Below are 20,868 nucleotides of genomic sequence, written 5' to 3'. Positions count from 1 at the left end.
GTATTTGCCTGCCTTCATTTTAACCATAAGTCAGTTTTTAATCTGAGGTGCCCAGCTATCCCAGCACTCAGGTAACCTGGCAGACAGAGGCAGGTAAAGAGAGCTTTAGTCCATAAGGTAAGCACCTCCTTAGATTTCCTGATATACCAAAACAGCAGGAATAGTTCCCCCAACTTAGTAAATGCTTATATTTCCATCCCTATACCCACTATTCTACCCACGAACTACAATCTCCTTCAAAGATTATGATGGCATTGCCATTTGAAGTCCCAAATCTACCAAAGATTTGGTTGAAGGTCTCACTCTTAATGCAGCACAAGATCTAATAGGGTCAAATACTATCAACACTGGGGAGTACTGCATAACATTTAAGCTCATATATATGTGCGGCATGTCATTATTTTTACTGGTTACACCTCTTTATTTGAATTGTAGTGAGTAGAAATGATATGGATCTCAAAATACTTTTAGTCTGATGTGATCTGTCCATCCACATATACAGAAATTCAGAAAACTGAACACAGGGCAACTATAGAGATAATAATGTTTACATAATACATGTATTTGAAGTTATGATAAGTAATAATTTAAATGTGCATTAACCTTGCAGCTTTGATATAAATAGCCACTGTAATTATTGACAACACTAATTTGATTTGCAAACTATGACTAATACCATAAGTTGGAAGAACTGAATGATCATCATTACTTTGATATGTAAAATAGAAAGAAAGAGTAAACCTGTGGCAAGTGTTTGAGGTGGTAAAAATGCTGCACAAAGTATGTCATGGTGGTGTTGTGCTTTCCCCTTCCATTCTGAAGGCTGAACAAGGAACTCGGTGAGGGTGTCCATTCTGAATACAGTAATTGTGCTGGAAGAGAAAAATATTAAAATAGAGCAATTCTGTACATTCTATGATTCTGGTTCTAACAATTACAGAATATGGACACCTGTAGTTTTTGAACATCCATAGATGTATATTACTACCCAAAACCTGCCTGGATTTGGCAGAATATGCCTGTGGATAAGGCAGTAACTGTACTATTTCTAGGCATAAACTGAAGCACAAGTCAGGCCTGTGCTGCAGGGCTGGTCTTTTCATCCTGTGTGGGACACTACTGATCACACCTCTCTAAACATCCCCCACCCCTGAACAGGGTTTCCTAGACATCTCCCCCTTGTTCCTGCGAGCACCAAATGTGTTCACTAGCACAGCTCCAACTACAGATGCTGTCCGGTTAGCAATTCTGACAGCAGAGGCCATGCTAGAGTGATGGGTGCAGGTACAATGGTCATATTAAAATGAATGGGAGAAATCAACAGCTGGCAAAGTTGAGCAGGCCTTTCTTATATGTTTCAGAATCAGGTTTATTATCACTGGCATATGTCATGAAATTTATTAGCTTAGCAGCAGTGGTTCAATGCAATGCATAATATAGTAGAAAAAATAATAATAAATAAATTACAGTATATGTATATCGAATGGATTAAAAATTGTGTAAAAAACAGAAAAAATATATTAAAAATGTGAGGTAGTGTTCAAGGGTTCAAAGTCCATTTAGGAATCGGGTGGCAGAGGGGAAGAAGCTGTTCCTGAATCGCCCAGTGTGTGCCTTCAGGCTTATGTACCTCTTACCTGATGATAACAGTGAGAAAAGGGCATGCCCTGGGTTCTGGGGGTCCTTAATAATGAATGCTGCCTTTCTGAGACACCGCTCCTTGAAGATGTCCTGAGTACTTTGTAGGCTGGTACCCAGATGGAACCGACTAAATTTACAACCTTCAGCAGCTTCTTTCAGTCCTGCTGGATGGTTTCAATTTAGTGTGTGTGTGTTGTATCTTTTTTCCATACCTTTTTCCATAAAGCCATTCCTGGATGATTTTCAAGGTTTGTAAATGTCAAAGACATTGAATTATAGTATTATTACTGATAGAGGTGAGCCTGGGGATGGACCATCATGAACTCTCAAAGCCATTCTGTCAGCTCAGCCAGCCATTTGCACTATGAGAGGCTGTGCACTGCACTGGGAGCCAGGTTACTCAAGGAAGTCAGCAGCCCGAGTTATGCTGCAAGTTGCAGGAATAGCAGTCTCATGGCAATTCAGCACTGTAACAGCTCACTCAAAAGCAACGGGAAAAAAAGCTGTAAACGCATTTTGATAACCAGAACATTTTTTTTAATATTCAATGGCTTTACTGTTTGATAACACCATACCTTTCCCAACCAAGAATCAAAATACTTCTTTTCAGTACCAGGATTTGGGAGATCTCAACTGCTTGGTCCCGTCCTGCATTCAGTTTATGATGACAATGTCCATTGAAGTCCCAAATCTGCCAATAAAATGATACAATATAAAATAAAATACTTCAAATTATATGAAGTTATAAGCTGAAAGACAGTGGCACAAGTGGTTCTCTTTAAAATTCCATTGGCTTCTAGGAGACAATTGGTATTATTCAGAATCAGAATCACATTTATTATTACTGACAATAGTCGTGAAATTAGTTGTCTTGTGGCAGCAACGCAGTGTAGGCATAACAAATTACTATAAGTGACAATGAAAACAAGTGCAAAAGAGGAACAGTGAGGTAATGGGTTCGTGGACCATTCAGAAATCAGATGGTAGATGGCTCCTGTACCTTCTCCCTCATGGAAGAGGTCATGCCATGCATGTTGAGGGTCCTTTGTGCTCAGTAACAGTTTAGCTGCCTTAAATGCAACAGCTGTTATTTATTTAGTCACTTTAGCAAAAACATCCAAAGTCACTTCGCAGGAATCTTATCAACTTGGTAGAAAGGTCACATATGAGTATATCTGGGAAGTCAAAGAGGAAGACTTTTGGCAAATATTAAACACAGAACATGCTAGATTCTGTAGTAAACATGGACCAAAAACTTTATGTTTCAGGTTGATGACTATTCATCAGAACTAGGTCAGGTTAGAAACTGAACATACTTGAAGTTTACAACAGCAGAGACTGAGGGAGGTTTATGACACAACCTGTGCTGGTTCCAGTTAAGAGCCGCTGAAAAAAACTGGTTAATAACAACTGATCTTTCTGGAGGTGATACAGACAGAGGAGATGAATGACAACAAAAATGGGAGAGAGAAAAAATAATGCAGAACATTACAAATCATGAAGTGTGAACTAAAAGAGACACTTGTCAGGCAGTAGTTGTGGAGAAAGAAAACTCAAGTTGATAATCAAACTGGCCTGTTCTACCACACTGAAAAGGATGGTATTTCTGAAGTTGAGTCCTAAGTGTGGTAATATGATCAGTCAAGTGAGAAGCTGTTCTTTAACCTTAATTCTGACTTTGTTGGAACAGTATAAGAAGCAAAATTTAGTTGAATCTGATTGTGGGTGTGATGAAGAATCAAGATGGCAGCAAAACTGAAGCTCAAAGTCTCCCTTAGAGATTAAATAGAGATGTTCTGTGATCACCAAATTTCATTTGGTGTATCCACTATAGAGGAGGCACCACTGCAATGGTGTCTATATTGTGAGCTCTCAGATCCCTGGATGACACAAAGGGAGAGTTTAAAGGGCAGGTGTCATATCTTCTGTGGTTGCATGGAAAGATGAAGTGAGAAAGGGGGTGGATGATGGTGGGGACGGAAGAACACACAATTAAGACACGGAGGGAATGGTCCCTTTGGAATGTTGAAGGAAAGAGGAAGATGTGTTCTGCAATGTTCAACACATTTCCTTTCTCTCTTATACCCATTCTTCTCCACAGACAGATCAGTTGTGATTAATGAATTTTCATTTGTCTCTCTCGGGTCAATATCACATTTTCTGTCACTCAGTTCTTTTTGTACTCTACCTGATCTAAGACACTTAATTTATTTTGTAGATCTAAAACAAGAGAGAAAGGTTTCCTAGTTCTTATAAAAGGTCATTGACCTGAAGCATTAAGTTAATTCAAGTTTAGGTCTATTGTCATTCAACTGTACATACGTATATCACCAAACAGGACAATGTTTCGCCAGACTGAAGTGTACAACACAGTGCATGTAACTCATACACATAACACAAAAAGTAATATTACTCCAAATAAATTAACAACTATTAAGGTGCATACATAGAAACATAGAAAATAGGTGCAGGAGTAGGCCATTCGGCCCTTCGAGCCTGCACCGCCATTTATTATGATCATGGCTGATCATCCAACTCAGAACCCCGCCCCAGCCTTCCCTCCATACCCCCTGACCCCCGTAGCCACAAGGGCCATATCTAACTCCCTCTTAAATATAGCCAATGAACTGGCCTCAACTGTTTCCTGTGGCAGAGAATTCCACAGATTCACCACTCTCTGTGTGAAGAAGTTTTTCCTAATCTCGGTCCTAAAAGGCTTCCCCTCTATCCTCAAACTGTGGCCCCTCGTTCTGGACTTCCCCAACATCGGGAACAATCTTCCTGCATCTAGCCTGTCCAATCCCTTTAGGATTTTATACGTTTCAATCAGATCCCCCCTCAATCTTCTAAATTTCAACGAGTACAAGCCCAGTTCATCCAGTCTTTCTTCATATGAAAGTCCTGCCATCCCAGGAATCAATCTGGTGAACCTTCCTTGTACTCCCTCTATGGCAAGGATGTCTTTCCTCAGATTAGGGGACCAAAACTGCACACAATACTCCAGGTGTGGGCTCACCAAGGCCTTGTACAACTGCAGTAGTACCTCCCTGCTCCTGTACTCGAATCCTCTCGCTATAAATGCCAGCATACCATTCGCCTTTTTCACCGCCTGCTGTACCTGCATGCCCACTTTCAATGACTGGTGTATAATGACACCCAGGTCTTGTTGCACCTCCCCTTTTCCTAATCGGCCACCATTCAGATAATAATCTGTTTTCCTATTTTTGCCACCAAAGTGGATAACTTCACATTTATCCACATTAAATTGCATCTGCCATGAATTTGCCCACTCACCCAACCTATCCAAGTCACCCTGCATCCTCTTAGCATCCTCCTCACAGCTAACACTGCCACCCAGCTTCCTGTCATCCATAAACTTGGAGATGCTGCATTTAATTCCCTCATCCAAGTCATTAATATATATTGTAAACAACTGGGGTCCCAGCACTGAGCCTTGCGGTACCCCACTAGTCACCGCCTGCCATTCTGAAAAGGTCCCGTTTATTCCCACTCTTTGCTTCCTGTCTGCTAACCAATTCTCCACCCACACCAATACCTTACCCCCAATACCGTGTGCTTTAAGTTTGATACATGATGCTAGTTACAAAGTAAACAGTGTAATGCTGCTGGTACATCATACATGATGAGACCTGGGTAGTGACAGGGAGCTCAGTAGTCTTATGGCCTGGGGGAAGAAACTATTCCCCATCCTAACAATTCTTGTCCTAATGCTATGGAACCTCCTGCCTAGTAGTAGGGGATCAAAGAAATTGTTAGATGGATAACAGGGATCATTGACAGTGCTAGGAATCCTGCATAAGTAACACTCCTGATAAATATCTCTAACGGGTGGAAGAAAGACTGCAATAATACTCTCAGTAGCCCTTGCAATCCTTTGTGGAGACTTGTGGTCAGTACCTTGCAATTCTCGTACAAGGTGGTGATGCAGCTGGTAGGGACGTTCACTTGCCTCAATCCCCTCAGGAAGAGGAGATGCTACTGTGCTTTCTTGACCAACGAGGTGATGGTGAGGGACCAGGTGAGATCCACCATTATGTGCACTCCCATGAATTTGGCACTCCTAACTCTCTCCACGGAATGGCCTGTATGTGCTGTGAAGAGGAGTCAGTCTGCACCTTCCTAAAATCCAAAATAATTTCTTTGGTCTTGCCAATGTTGAGACACAAGATGTTGTGCTCACACCATTCCACCAGCTGCTCTACATCCGATCTGTATGCTGTCTCTTAACTGTTGTTGATGAGGCCAACTCCTAGTGTCATCAGTGAACTTGATGATTTGGTTTGAACTGGATCTAGCAATACAGTCAAGTGTCAGCAGCGTAAACAGCAACAGGCTGAGCACACAGGCCTGGGGAGCACCAGTGTTCAACACGATGGAACAAAAGATGTTTCTGCCTACATGGACTGACTGAGGCCTTTCTGCCAAGAAGTCCGGAATCCAGTTGCAGAGAGACGTGGTGAGCCCCAATGAGGACAATTTACTTACCAGCTTCTCTGGGATGATTATAACAACCTGAATTTAATAAGCAGCATCCTGGCATATGAGGCACCATTTTCCAAGTGGGACAGGACAGGGTGGAGTTCAGAGGCTATGGCATCCTCAGTGGACCGACTTGAGCGATAAGCAAACCGGAAAGGGTCCAATGTAGCGGAATGTAAAGGAATTTAATATGATCCATAAGCAGCCACTCAAAGCACTTCTTTGTTGTTGAGTTCAGTGACACAGGACAGTAGTTGTTGAGGCAGGTTACTGTCTCCCTCTTGGGCACCGGGATGATGGAGGCCGCTTTGAAGTCTGAGGGTCAGGGGACTGTTGCAGAGAGATGCTGAAGATGTCTGTTAGAATCTCAGTTAACTGGGCTGCCCAGTCACTCAGCACCTGAGCAGGTAGGTTATCAGGCCCCGCAGCTTTACATGAGTGGATCCTGGCTAGAGTCTTCCTCACATCAGCTGCAATTACTCAGAGTGCCTGCTCCTCAGCTGGGAGTGGGGCTTTCCTCACTGGCACATCATTCTGTGCATCAAACTGAGTGTAAAAGATATTCAGCCTATCAGGAAGAGAAGCGTGAGCGATTACTAGATTACTAGAAGGAGAGAAAGGAAACAACAAGATGAAAATGGACAGAAATTTTAAAAATAAATTACTGTAGCTCTGTCAAGCACAGAAGTGATAACAACATTATTTTTTGCAAATTAAGACATGGACAATTAAAGTCTAGAGACCAGGGACCTGAACTCAGTCAGAACACACTAATCTGAAAAATGAAACCCCTAGGTTTTCAGTTAAGGGCGGCAAATAGAAATTATGGGTGATACAGCCTGTGCACTCTTTATCAATATGCAGCATTCTGATGAAAATTACATACTGAAAACATATAAAGGTAATGAAACCTAATTTGCATTCAAATGGCACATGGAAGTACACTTCAAAACATTCTGAATAAAACTTAAGAAAAACAATGAGTGATTGAAGAGAGCTTAAAAAGGTGATTGAAGATCACTTGAGAACACCATGTGTAGAATGTAATGAGAATAGACACAGAAAGATGGAAACACCTTGGAAAGCAGGTATTAAAATAGGGCTAAAGTAAGTACAGAGTTTGCCTTAAATGGATGGAGGAAGGGGCTGGAATAGAGTGTGACATACAGGTGGGTGAGTAATTTAATAATTCAAAACCAACAGAGAAATCATGATAAGTTGGTTGGGGCTGGGCTGAGAAGAGCAGAGAGTCACCATTTACAATGGAACAAAAGGTGTTTTTTCACTTGTTTGCAGTGCAGTGCTGAAAGATATTTTTCAAGCCTGTCAACAGGTGAAAGTTAAAAAGCTGAAAATGTTGTAAATCTGACAGGTGGCAGTTATCATGAATTTGCTACCCTCAGTTTTGAACATTGGACCAGGAATCAATTTGCACAAATTAAAAGTAAATAGCAAATTCTTTACAATATAATCTCAAGCATAATACATGTGATTTCTGAGCTGTATTTATATCATAACTTTACCTTCACTGTTCCATCAACACTTGCAGTGAATAATCTAGTCCCAGTCTCATTGAGTGCCATTGTTGTAATCTCAGAATTGCCATGACACCCAGTAAACTGTTTTACTTTTTGTCCAGTTTCAATCATCCAGATAGTGATTGTAGACCCAACATCTGAACTGATAACCTGCAAGGAAAGAACATCATGCACATATCCTATTTAAACAGACCATCAGAGATGAAGCTCCAAAACAGGATATCATTTCAGTTAAAAATGATAAAAGAGGAAACAAGGTAAATTAGAAAGTGAATACTTTACTCAATTAGAAATTCAATACTTTTAAAACATCCAATATTTATTTTTGACGAATTCAATGGATGTTTTCGCAAAGTAATGCTGAAGTATTGTATACATTTTCTGACTTTATCAAAAATGTTCATGGCATAATGTTAGCCAAAATTCGAGCCACACCTTTTCCGCTCTGCCTTGTGTTTCGAGCAGAGTTCCATTTTCCATTCTGGCTTCTGCCCTACTCCTTTCCAATCCTGATGTTGTGTCTCAATCTGAAATATCGACGGTTTAGTCCTTTCCATAGATGCTGCCTGACTTGCTGAGTTCATCCAGTATCTTGTGTTTTTTACATTAGAATACAGCTTTCCCTTTAGGAAAAAATTAACCTACATCTTGCAAATTACTCCCAGAAACTCCTACCATTTCTGCTCTGCTGTCATTCCTGTTAGGGTCCCCTTCCAATCAACTTTTGCTAGCTCATGTTTCTGTAATTACCTTTATCAACTGTTACACTGATATATCTAATTTTAGCTTGTCCCTCTCAAGCTATAGGGTGAATTCTATTACATTATTCAAAGTTCAAAGTAAATTTATTATCAAAGTACATATATGTCACCATATACAACCCTGAGGTACATTTTCTTATGGGCATTCATAGTAAATACAAGAAACATAATAGTATCAATGAAAGACAGCTCCCAGCAGAATGGACAGACAACCAATTTGCAAAGGACAACAAACAGGTATTATTCAAATGCTTGCAAAGTGAATTTCTGCGTCACATGGTGGAAAACACAGCTTTCAATGTTACTGAGAAATAAAATCCAGTCTCAATTTCCTATGTTTCATCACAAAAATCAATGGAACTTTACAACAACAAATCAAAATACACCAAAAATATGTTTCTCCATTATATTCAAATTATTGATGCAAAAATATTACTTAATTTCTTGGGTAAAAACTCACAACAAAAACTAGATTATAATTCCGCTTTGCTTATGGGAGATAATTCAAAGGAGTCCTCCTGAAGTGAAAATCACCTCATAAAATTATTGGTAGTAATTGAACTTCCATCAATAATGGATGGAAAAGTTATGAGATTTGTTTTTAATTTTTAATGATTTGCTTCCTGACGGTAATGCAGCGATCACCCTTTAAGATCCAAAACAAAAAAAATAAAATTAATCTAGACGTAAATGAAAGCAGGAAGTTCAAAGTAAATTTATTATCAAAGTACATATATACTACATTTTCTTGTGGGCATTCACAGTAAATATAAGGAACCACAATAGAATCAATGTAAAACTACACGCAACAAAGATGACCAAACAACCAATGTGCAAAAGACAACAATCAGTGCAAATACAAAGAGAAAAAAATTATTAATAATAAATAAATAAGAAATGAATATCAAGAACATGAGATAAAGAGTTCTTGAAAGTGAGTCCATAGTTTCTGGGAACAGATGCATGATGGGGAGAGTGAAGTTATCTGCTCTGGTTCAAGAGCATGATGGTTGAGGGATCCTAAGTCCTTTTATTCTCCTAAGGGTTCCTTTGCCTTAAACTCCCTAATTGATTTAAATTTAATATTCCAGAAAGAGAAGGATACAATGTGCTGAAAGTCACATTGCATCCTTCTATTTCTGAAATATTAAGCGATCAATTTTTCTTTAAACAACAGAAGTTTAATATTTGTGAGTGCATGTATGGTATTTGTTCAAATTACAACTTAAGCAGTTAGCAATATTGACTTCACACACTTAATCATATCACCATTAAGAAAGCTTATAGTATTGGCAACCTTAAATGTTATCAAGAGTATTGTTCTATTCCTATTTTTACTCACCTGTTTGAAATGAGAATTATAAAGCACACAGGTAACTGGTTTTTCATGACTTGTAATAGAATTGCCAGCTTCTTGTTTCATTTCTAACAATGTCAGCTGATTGTTGAAAGTGATGAACAGATGACCAAAGGGTTCATTAAAACACAGAATTGTCTGAAATTCCAGAGACTTCGGAAACATACCGGCAAGTCGCTGGATACAGAGTTGATGGTGCATGTCCCAAATTCTCAAAACCTACAACGGTTTCAAATGATTATTCTGACTGAGGGATAAAACTCATAACAGTGTTTAATGTTTCTTGTAGGTTTAATATAACTTAGAACAGTATAGTATTAGGCCTTCTGGCCCACAATGCTTTATCTAACTAATTAAACTAATAATCAAATGACCAACTAAACCAATCCCTCTGTCTACAAAATGTCTATACCTACCTTTCATTTCCTGTACATTCATATGCCTCTTTAAGTGCTACCTTAACACCTCCATCATATTTGCCTCCATTAACACCTCAGGAAGTACATTCCAGGTACCCAGCACTCCCTGTGTTAAACAATTTTAACCACACATCTCCTTTGAACTTATCCATTCTCGCCTTAAATATATACCCTCTGGTATTAGACATTTCAATTCTGGGAAAAGGCTACTCATTGACTACTCTATATATGTCCATTATAATCTTACAAACTCACTCAGATCTCCCTTCAGCTACTACCACTCCAAAGAAAAGTAACCAAAGTTTGCCCAGCTTCTTATAGCACATGTCCTCTAATCTAGCTGCATCCTGGTAAGCCTCTTCTGCACCCTATCCAGAACCTTGACATTCTTCCTATAATGGTGCGACCAGGACTGAATGCAGCACTCCAGATATGGCCAAACTAAAGTTTTATAAAGTTGTAACATAGCTTCTCAATTCCTGAATTCAGTTTCTCAACTAATAAAGGCAAGCATGGCAAATGTCTTCTTTACCACCCCATTCCCACTGTAGCCACTTCTAGGAAACAATGGACTTTGATCTTCAGGTGCCACTGCACATCAACACTGTTAAAGGCTTTGGCTTTAAGAGTACTGATCATTACCTCAGTCATTTGAACATAGATAGGTAACACAGTAGCACATCTAGCAGAGTCATGGCCTCACAATACCAGAGACTTTGATTCAAGTTTAGGTGCTGTCTATGTTTAAATAGCACATTTTCTCTTTAACTGCATGTGTTCTGGTTTCCATCCCAGACATGTGCAGGTTGGTAAGATAATTGGCTACTGGCTTGTGTATATAGTGAGAGATGAAAGCTGAGAGAAGTGAGGAAGATCAGCTGGTTGAGTAGTGTCGCAACAATAACCTTGCATTCAATGGCAGCAGGACCAAGAAATTGATTGAGGACTTCAGGAAGAGGAAGTCAGGAGAATGTAGACTAGTCCTCAATTGAGGCATCAGCTACGGAAAGAGTAAACAGTTTCATGTTCCTGAGCATCAACATCTCAGAGGATCTACACTGGGCCCAACACATTAATGCAATTACAAAGAAGATGAGGCTATGCTCTACTTCATTAGAAATTTGAGGGGACTTGGTATGGCACCAAAGAGTCTTGCAAATTCCCACTGTGGACAGCATTTTGATTGGTTGTATCACAGCCTAGTATGGAGCCTCCAAATCACAGGATCACAAGGGTCCTCAAAGGGTTCTAGACTCTGCAGTACGTCATGGGCAGAAGCATCTTCACATTTAAAGATATTTCCAAAAGGCAGTGCTTCAACAAGGCAGCTTGCATCATTAAAGACCCTCTCCATCCAGGACATGCCCTCTTTGTGTTACTACATCGGGCAAGAGGTTCTTTACCTTTTGCACTACTTAATTTTGTAATTTACAGTAATTTTTATGTCTGGCACAGTACTGCTGCTGCTAAACAACAATTTTTTATGACATGTCAGTGATAGTAAACCTGATTCTGAGCTATAGGGAGAATGAGAAAAGGAAATAATGGAGGATTAATGTAAGTGGGCAGTTGAAGATCGGCTTGTACTTGATGAGCCTGAAGGCCTGTTTTGGTGCTGTACAACTTGGTAAGTATACTGATACTCTCATACCAATCTACTTAAGTTTAGATCTTGGTTTCAACACTGTAGAGATATTTACTTAAATTTTTCCAAAGTAAATTTCTGAAACCATGTTGGAAAATCTTTTAAAGCAATTAATCCTCGTAAAAGTCAGTTGACATGAAAAGTTAACACTTGTCCACTCTTCACAGATTCTGCCTACCATAGAAACATAGAGCATTACAGCACAGAAACAGGCCTTTTGGCCCTTCTTGGCTGTGCCGAACCATTTTTCTGCCTTGTCCCACTGACCTGAACCTGGACCATGTCCCTCCATACACCTCTCATCCATGTACCTGTCCAAGTTTTTCTTAAAAGTTAAAAGTGAGCCTCCTCATCTGGCAGCTCATTCCACACTACCACCACCCTCTGTGTGAAGAAGCCAACCCCCGCCAATGCTGCTTTTAAACTTTTCCTCCTTCACCCTTAACCAATGTCCTCTGGTTTTTTTCTCCCCTTGCCTCAGTGGAAAAAGCCTGCTTGCATTCACTCCATCCATACCCATCATAATTTTATATACCTCTATCAAATCTTCCCTCATTCTTCTACGCTCCAGGGAATAAAGTCCTAACCTGTTCAACCTTTCTCTGTAACTGAGTTTCTCAAGTCCCGGCAACATCCTTGTAAACCTTCTCTGCACTCTTTCAACCTTATTAATATCTTTCCTGTAATTTGGTGACGAAAACTGCACACAATACTCCAAATTCAGCCTCACCAATGCCTTATACAACCTCACATAACATTCCAACTCTTATACTCAATACTTTGATTTATAAAAGCCAATGTACCAAAAGCTCTATTTACGACCTACCTGTGACGCCACTCTTAGGGAATTTTTTATCTGTATTCCCAGATCCCTCTGTTCTACTGCACTCCTCAGTGCCCTACCATTTACCTTGTATGTTCTACCTTGGTTTGTCCTTCCAAAGTGCAATACCTCACACTTGTCTGAATTAAACTCCATCTGCCATTTTTCAGACCATTTTTCCAGCTGGTCCAAATCCCTCTGCAAGCTTTGAAAACCTTCCTCAGTGTCCACTACACCTCCAATCTTTGTATCATCAGCAAATTTGCTGATCCAATTTACCACATTATCATCCAGATCATTGATATAGATGACAAATAACAATGGACCCAGCACTGATCCCTGTGGCACACCACTAGTCACAAGCCTCCACTCAGAGAAGCAATCCTCCACTGCCACTCTCTGGCTTCTTCCATTGAGCCAATGTCTAATCCAATTTACTACCTCTCCATGTATACCTAGTGACTGAATCTTCCTAACTAACCCCCCATGCAGGACCTTGTCAAAGGCCTTACTGAAATTCATGTAGACAACATCCACTGTCTTCCCTTCATACACTTTCCTGGTAACCTGCTTGAAAAACTCTAATAGATTGGTTAAGCATGACTTACCATGCACAAAGCCATGTTGACTCTCCCCTAATAAGTCCCTGTCTATCCAATCTCTCCTATCCTATCTCTCAGTACTCCTTCCAATAACTTACCTACTACTAACGTCAAACTTAACGGCCTATAATTTCCCGGATTACTTTTAGAGCCTTTTTTAAACAATGGAACAACATGAGCTATCCTCCAATCCTCCGGCACCTCACCCATAGATACCAACATTTTAAATATATCTGCCAGGGCCCCTGCAATTTCAACACTAGTCTCCTTCAAGGTCTGAGGAAATACCCTGTCAGGTCCTGGGGATTTATCTACTCTGATTTGCCTCAAGATAGTAAGCACCTCCTCCTCCTCAATCTGTATAGGTTCCATGACCTCACTACTTGTTTGCCTTATTTCCATTGACTCCATGCCAGTTTCCAAAAAACACATTTAAGATCTCCCCCATTTCTTTTGGTTCCATATATAGACGACCACTCTGATCTTCAAGAGGACCAATTTCATCCCTTACTATCCTTTTGCTCTTAATATACCTGTAGAAGCTCTTTGGATTATCCTTCATCTTGACTGCCAATGCAACCTCATGTCTTCTTTTAGCCCTCCTGATTTCTTTCTTAAGTATTTTTTTGCACTTTTTATACTCCTCAAGCACCTTATTTGCTCCTTGTTTCCTATACATGTCATACAACTCCCTCTTCTTCTTTATCAGAGTTCCAATATCCCTTGAGAACCAAGGTTCCTTATACTTATTCACTTTGTCTTTAATCCTGACAGGAACACACAAGCTCTGCACTCAAAATTTCTCCTTTGAAGGCCTCCCACTTACCAATCACATCCTTGCTAGAGAACAACCTGTCCCAAACCATGCTTTTTAGATCCTTTCTCATTTCTTCAAACTTGGCCTTTTTCCAGTTTAGAACCTCAACCCAAAGACCAGATCTATCTTTATCGATGATCAAGTTGAAACTAATAGTGTTATGATCACTGGAATCAAAGTGTTCCCCTACACACATTTCCGTCACCTATCCTAATTTGTTTCCTAATAGGAGATCTAATATTGCATTCCCTCTAGTTGATACCTCTATATATTGATTTAGAAAACTTTCCTGAACACATTTTACAAACTCTAACCCATCTAGACCTTTAACAGTATGGGAATCCCAATCAATATGTGGAAAATTAAAATCCTTTACTATCACAACTTCATGTTTCCTGCAGTTGTCTGCTACCATTTGAGAAGATCCAACATTCTCTGTCTTTATCTCATAGCATTTTGCTTTTGAACTGTATGTTTCTTGTTATTTAATATATTTGTGAATATATCAAAAGAAAATTATTCTCACCTTGTCCTTAGAAAAACTAAAGAGTTGTTTTCGTGACACATTAAATTGTACAGCTATTACACTAGCTAGGTGACCTTGTAAAACTCCATTGGGTTTAGACATTACATAAGGGTTCCAGAGGTAAATGTGATGATCTACAGCAGCTGAAGCTAGTAGGAATAAAATGCAGTTTTATCAGATGAGCTATTATCTATAATACTGATTAAAAAATGACATTGCACTTTAATACAATCTTTTAAAGCTAATAGTCTTTATGAAAGGGATATATATATTCAATAAAACAAATGCAAATATATAGAAACCCAGCATAAATGTGTTAAGTTATTTGAGATATAACACATTATGTGATGCAGTATCATGTTAAGTGATAACATACCTGGGTATTTTATCCCCCAGATAACATAATTCATTTTAAAAAATAATTATTCCATGATCCATCATGACACCAAGATGCCATAGATGGCATCAAGGTTACGCCTCAGAGTTAGTTGTGTTTTAGATTTATGGGGATGTTTTTGGAGACAGCATGGCGAGTTAGGGGTCAGGTCAGAATGTAGGGACAGGGATGGGGAGGAGCTAGAGATCAGGGACAGTAAATGAAGAGTAAAAGGGAGGAGTCAGTGGGTCTATTCCAGGTTGGAGAACTCTGCAGTCGAAGGTCAGCAATCCCCCGTGAGTCAGGTCGGCAAATGATGGGGATAAAGACCATGATCCCCATGGCCAAGGAATATGGTCAACGGACTCTGAGGGCAAGGGCTTGTGACCCCCAGGTCAGCAAGTCCCAGGGACAGAAATCCATCCAAGTCCAGAGGTCATGGCCCACAGAGCAAAATGGAGTGATAAGCACATGGTGGAGTAAATACCGCAGGTGGAAACTCGAAGGTCAAAGACCAAAGCTGGTGAGTCTGGAAGTCAAGGCCTGAAGGTTAAAGCCCCTAGGTTGGCACATCTGGAAATCAGAGGCCCAATGTCAGTGAATCTCTGAGTCGGGGGCCAAGGATTTGAGGTTGGAGACCCAGAGACAGTTTGGCGGCCTGTCAGTGTATGTAAATTGGCTTGCTTTGCTGGTTTTGCTTCACTCTCACTGCTGAGCATTATGGGAGGTACTATGTTGGTGCAGGAATGTGTGGAGACACGTGCAGGCTGCCTCCAGCACATTGTTAGGTTATCTTGGCTGTTAATGTAAATGTTGCATTTCACTTTATATTTTTATGTACCTATGATAAATAAATGTATCTGAATCTAAAAATAGAAACCTATAATTGAGCTTCCATAGACTGGAGATATAAACTCTCTTGGATGCAAACTTTCATACAAACCTTATTGGAAAACTATATAATTATTCCACGTCCCATGCTTCAATACATTTGGCAAACACAAGCCCCAATCGTATCCTATCCCTCTCTAAGCAGACTCCTGTGATAGTGCAATGCAAGTCTAACTAATCTAACTTTGCTGTAAAATTGCTGAAAATTTGAGGTAAAATTGGGCTTCTGAAAAACAGCTGAACTCAAGAAATTATTCATGCTTTTAAGGATATTTAAAATTAATTTATTAAGTATTTGATAATATTATAAGATAGCATAAAAGAACAGTTAAAATTACTCCCCAATTTTTTTTCTGTTCTATTACGAATCATGAGCTTACAGAGCTTCAGGTTCAATTTTGAAGACAGAAAAACACAAACTCACTTACCAATTAAGTTGAGCCCAGGGTGGTAATCAAATGCATTTACACCTTCAGTAACGTGAAAAGCAGTGACTTTAAGTGTGGTTGTTCCTTTTTCTCTCCAGCCCAGGACTATTGTGTTCAAGTCAGTAGTAGCACAAGAAATGAAAATCTCCAAGTGAGAGCAGTAACTCACTGGAGAACAAAAGCAATCAAGCATTAGTAATGCACACACGCAATACAAGTAAGAATGTCCTTTGCTTGGAACTAGGTGGTGCCTGATGCCAACCACATAATGATTCCTTTAATTTGAAGAATCAAAGGGAAAGTTACCTTGTCATTTCTCCCGAGATATGGCGATTGGGAGAAAAGACAGGAATTAACTACAATGTCCAGGGATCTTTGAGGTTCTCTTTAAGGTTGCAATGGAATTGGAAAAACCTGGAGAACAGGAACGATGGACTGGCTAATGATAGTTTAGAGTTAAACCTGTGTCTGCCCAAAATGGATACAAAGGTGATGTTGAAGTGAGATAGGATGGGTTAGGGGGCATTCAGAACATTATTAACTATTTATTTTTAAGTGGTGTAGCAGTTATTACCAATCTTTAATTTAATGAGCCACCTTCCTGAATGGCCGCAGTCCTGGTGAAGGTATTCCCACTGAGGTGTTAGGGCGGGAGTTACAGATTGAAGCTCATTGATATACAAGGGCCCCTAATATATTTTGAAATTAAGAAGATGCACAAGTCAAAAGGGAATTAGCAGATGGGGGTGTTCCTTTTTGGTGCAAACACCATGGGTTGAGATTTGCTGACACAGTAGCCTAGGTGAGGAACTGCTATGCATTTTGTACCTTGTCATGTTATAGCTTTGTACACCAGTAGTGGTTGGGATAAATGCCCCCTAGCATAGATCATGGAGTGTCAGTCAAATGGACTACTTTGTCCCGGATGATTTTGGGCTTCTTGAGATTTGTTAGCTCTGCACTCATCCACTTAAGTGGAGATTATTCCACCAGGCTCCTGATTTGTGCCACATAAATGGTAGAAAGGCACTGGAATGTGAGAAGGTAAGCCACTTGCAGAGATACCCACCCTTTGACTTATCCTTGCAACCATGGTGTGTTTATGTGGCTCGTAATGATGGATTTTAATTCAGTGGGTATTGATGGTAGGAGATACAATACTATTATACCATGCAACATCAAAAAAAGGTAGATAAGTTGTCTCATGCTGGAAATGACCATTGACCAGTACTTTTGTGGCACAAGTATTACTTCCCTCTTATGATCCCATGCCTGAATGTTGGCTTCGTCTTGCTGCATGCAGGCAGGGGCTTAATCATTTGCTGAGATGTGGAATGGAATTTGACATCATGGAGTACCACCCCCTCTGCAGGCTGAGAAAGCTGCATTCTAATACATGCAAAATAATGCATGAAGTTACAGACATCCTGCAGCACATTACAATCCAAGCAAGTCCTTGCTTCTCACTACCCGCTCATCTCCAGAAAAGGAATAACTCTCACTTTGACTTATCTGGAAATAGATAGCAAAATATGAAATGTTGCAAATATTTCAGCTCCAATCTGAATGCACATAAACATGGTCTTCATTACCTTGATAGATCTTAACAGCACAGTCCTTATTCTACACAGAAGTTGAGGTTTGGCCTCAGCAGGTATCAGTTTACACTTGTGTCCTGTACATTGTTCCTTTTTGAAGCTCAGGAAAGGGAATTGTTTCCTAACCACGTTGGGTAGATCTGGCCTTTCCATCAAAATTATTTATTTCAGAATAATAATTATTTCCAGTGCCCTAATAAAAATGGAAAATGCTACCACTTTTACATAGAGCATGGTTTTTTAAATGGTTGCAGAAAATACTAAACAATCATATTCTAAAAGGCTGCTCTTTCTGTCATTTCACAGAAGGTTTTAGATTATGAGCAAAAACCACACCCTTTACTCCAGGAAACTGATACAACATATCCAATACACCAGATAAAGCAGATAATGTAGTCCATGTACCTTGCCTGACCCATTCTTTACTATGCCCCTTGTGATTTAAGATGAAGCAGCACTTGTGACTTCCTTTGACCAGCTCCTGCCAGCTAATAGCAATGGCCGTCTCCTGCTCGTCTGTTGAACTGGCTGGTCTCTCGAAAAGTGAAATTAAAACTGTGGTAAAACAGATAGCATTAACCTGCAAGAAAGAAACAAAAAGTCGATAATAAATTTAAGAACATACTACTAAAGGAGATGACTACAGCAAATTTATGATACATAAAGAACACAATGGATTTGCGGTAAGTTCGCCCAACTCTACAGGAGCTTTATTGAACACAAAAATGTTCATAACCTTTCACTTAACTGGTGCTGATGTACTGTTGTAATGTTATAATACCACAGGATTTGAGAAGGTAGCTGTTCAAAACAATGCAGCACAGTTCATCCAGATCATTGTGCAGGCATTGTATCCAGTTGTTGAGTAAAGTAGATTTCTGAACATAAACAGAATTACACTTTTCTCTTTGATCCCTATTCAGATCGATAAAGAACATTAATAAGAATAGGAAAGCAACCGACTGTTAGGGTAACACTAAGTGAGATGTAATCATTCATGGGCTATTATATGGATTTGTTAAAATTCTGTTAAATTTGTTATAGAACCTTTTGGTCCACATTGCCTGTGCTGAGATGCCAGCCCAAACTAATTCCATCTGCCTACACACGTTCTATATTCCTCCATTCCCTTCCTGTTCATAGCCCTAACTAAATGTCTTTTAAACATTGCTATCATATCTGCTCCACTACTTCATCTGACAGTGTACTCTCCTGAAAATTGCCTCAAAAATAAGCCTGGATTCAATGAAGGTACATCTTAAGCTGATATCAGATTTTTTTTTACCAAATATTTTTCTTTCAACTTTTCTTTTGAAATCTGAGATATTGTATTTTTGGCTCATCTTGGCTACAAAAAAAATTGGTGGATAGTTAAATAAATGATCTTTGGCAAACAATCAAATGAAGACAGCAAAAATCTTAAACTAACGGCACTAGAACAAATACATTTAGTGATCACTGCAACTTACCTCTCCACAAACATCACCAAAGGTGAGAATTGCTTCATTTCCATCTTCTGGGTTATACCAATAATGCATACAGATAAGAATGTTCCATAACCCGTAAAGTTTGTATTGGCAAGAAAATTCTTCTTTGGAATTAAAATCATAGAAGCAAATCTCCTTACTGGTAAAGGCAACAGCTATCTTTGAAAAGAACATGAAATGATTCTATTTGTAGCATGTGAAAGAGTTTTTAAGCAAAACGTAGAGATCAATATTGTGCCTCGTTAACAATAATTAGGTCATAACTGAAACTAATCCAAACTTGATGTCAATTAAAGAACAGGACGTGCACAGTACCCAAATATTGCTTAATTGATACTGAACTTTTGACACACAGTTACTATTAGCATTTCTGCAAACACAATGGTTCAACAGTGTTCATATGACACACTAAAAAACACTAAAGCATTCAGATCTGTTGAACTATTAATAAAATTATGCACAACCCAATATCATAATCCTGCATTTCCCCCAGATTCCCTCAAAACCAATGGTTACTTGTCAGTTTCAGATTTAAAATTTGAAACAAACTTCCCATATCTTGCCACTTGTGAAAGAGATCCAAATATTTACTGTACTTGAGGAAATATTCCCCAACTTCATTCCCAAACCCCCGAACTATGCTTCCTGGTCTTTTTTTCTATCTATTAGTTACCTTCAGAAAAATCAAGTTACCCCACCACAACTACCTTTTAATTCTAAATGCAAGGGGACATTGGAACAGCAGTAGGACATTTAACCTAAAATCTTTTTCACGATACTGCTTATTACTTTGTTTAACAAAAAAAAAGCTATCATTCAGAACAAACCTAGTTTGTATAATCTCTCCTTGTAATCTAATATTAAACTTAAATGATAACAGCCTGGTCAAGTTACATTTCCTCCAAAGCCAATGTGTCGAAGATAAGATGCAATGCATTTTAGTGCTCTAGAGTCTAGACAATGATTTGCTTAGCAGTAACTTAATATCGATCATTTGTATTCTGGTCCTTCAGATACAAAGGCTGAAATTCCATAAATCTTTTATAATTTTCCATATTTGCAACCATGCCCCACTGGATGAACTATGTACAAAAAACCCCAAATGTCTACACTGATATATCTGACTTATTGCTATAATCCAACCACTTTTTGGTCCAAAAAGGGTAACACAGTCAGCAAACTAAAATCAATTGCCACATTTTAGCCAATTAGCTCAATCTTTCTTGTTTATGGTGCTGCTTAAATGTACACAATATCATTGCTTCATTAGTAAACCTGGAAATATTAGTAAATGTAGCTGAAGGATGGATGTAGTTGGGAGCTGAATGGCCAAGGTTACCCATTGTATCAGAGGGATATGAAGGTAGGCAGAGGGGACGGTGTGGCTCTGCTGGTAAAGAATAGCATCAAATCTTTAGAAAGATGTGACATAGGATAGAAAGATGCTGAATCCTTGTGG

General features: G+C 39.2%; 1 protein-coding gene across 3 annotated transcripts in view; it reads right to left on the bottom strand.

Moving 5' to 3' along the window:
* LOC140195915 (cilia- and flagella-associated protein 337-like) overlaps nt 1-20,868 on the bottom strand; it is a 50,918-nt gene that overhangs the window by 21,123 nt on the left and 8,927 nt on the right. For all 3 annotated transcript variants that reach the window (XM_072254584.1, XM_072254585.1, XM_072254586.1), the window contains 8 exons: nt 19,392-19,568; nt 18,328-18,502; nt 16,325-16,492; nt 14,630-14,778; nt 9,783-10,016; nt 7,665-7,829; nt 2,217-2,332; nt 742-872 (listed from right to left, as the gene is read on the bottom strand). In XM_072254584.1, the coding sequence (XP_072110685.1) occupies nt 742-872; nt 2,217-2,332; nt 7,665-7,829; nt 9,783-10,016; nt 14,630-14,778; nt 16,325-16,492; nt 18,328-18,502; nt 19,392-19,568 (1,315 nt within the window). The remainder of the gene's footprint in view (nt 1-741; nt 873-2,216; nt 2,333-7,664; nt 7,830-9,782; nt 10,017-14,629; nt 14,779-16,324; nt 16,493-18,327; nt 18,503-19,391; nt 19,569-20,868) is intronic.

The sequence above is a fragment of the Mobula birostris genome, chromosome 4 (assembly GCF_030028105.1).
Source record: "Mobula birostris isolate sMobBir1 chromosome 4, sMobBir1.hap1, whole genome shotgun sequence".
Classification (NCBI taxonomy): Eukaryota; Metazoa; Chordata; class Chondrichthyes; order Myliobatiformes; family Myliobatidae; genus Mobula; species Mobula birostris.
Note: the sequence above shows the minus strand (reverse complement) of the source record. Positions and strands in the feature narration are given on the sequence as shown.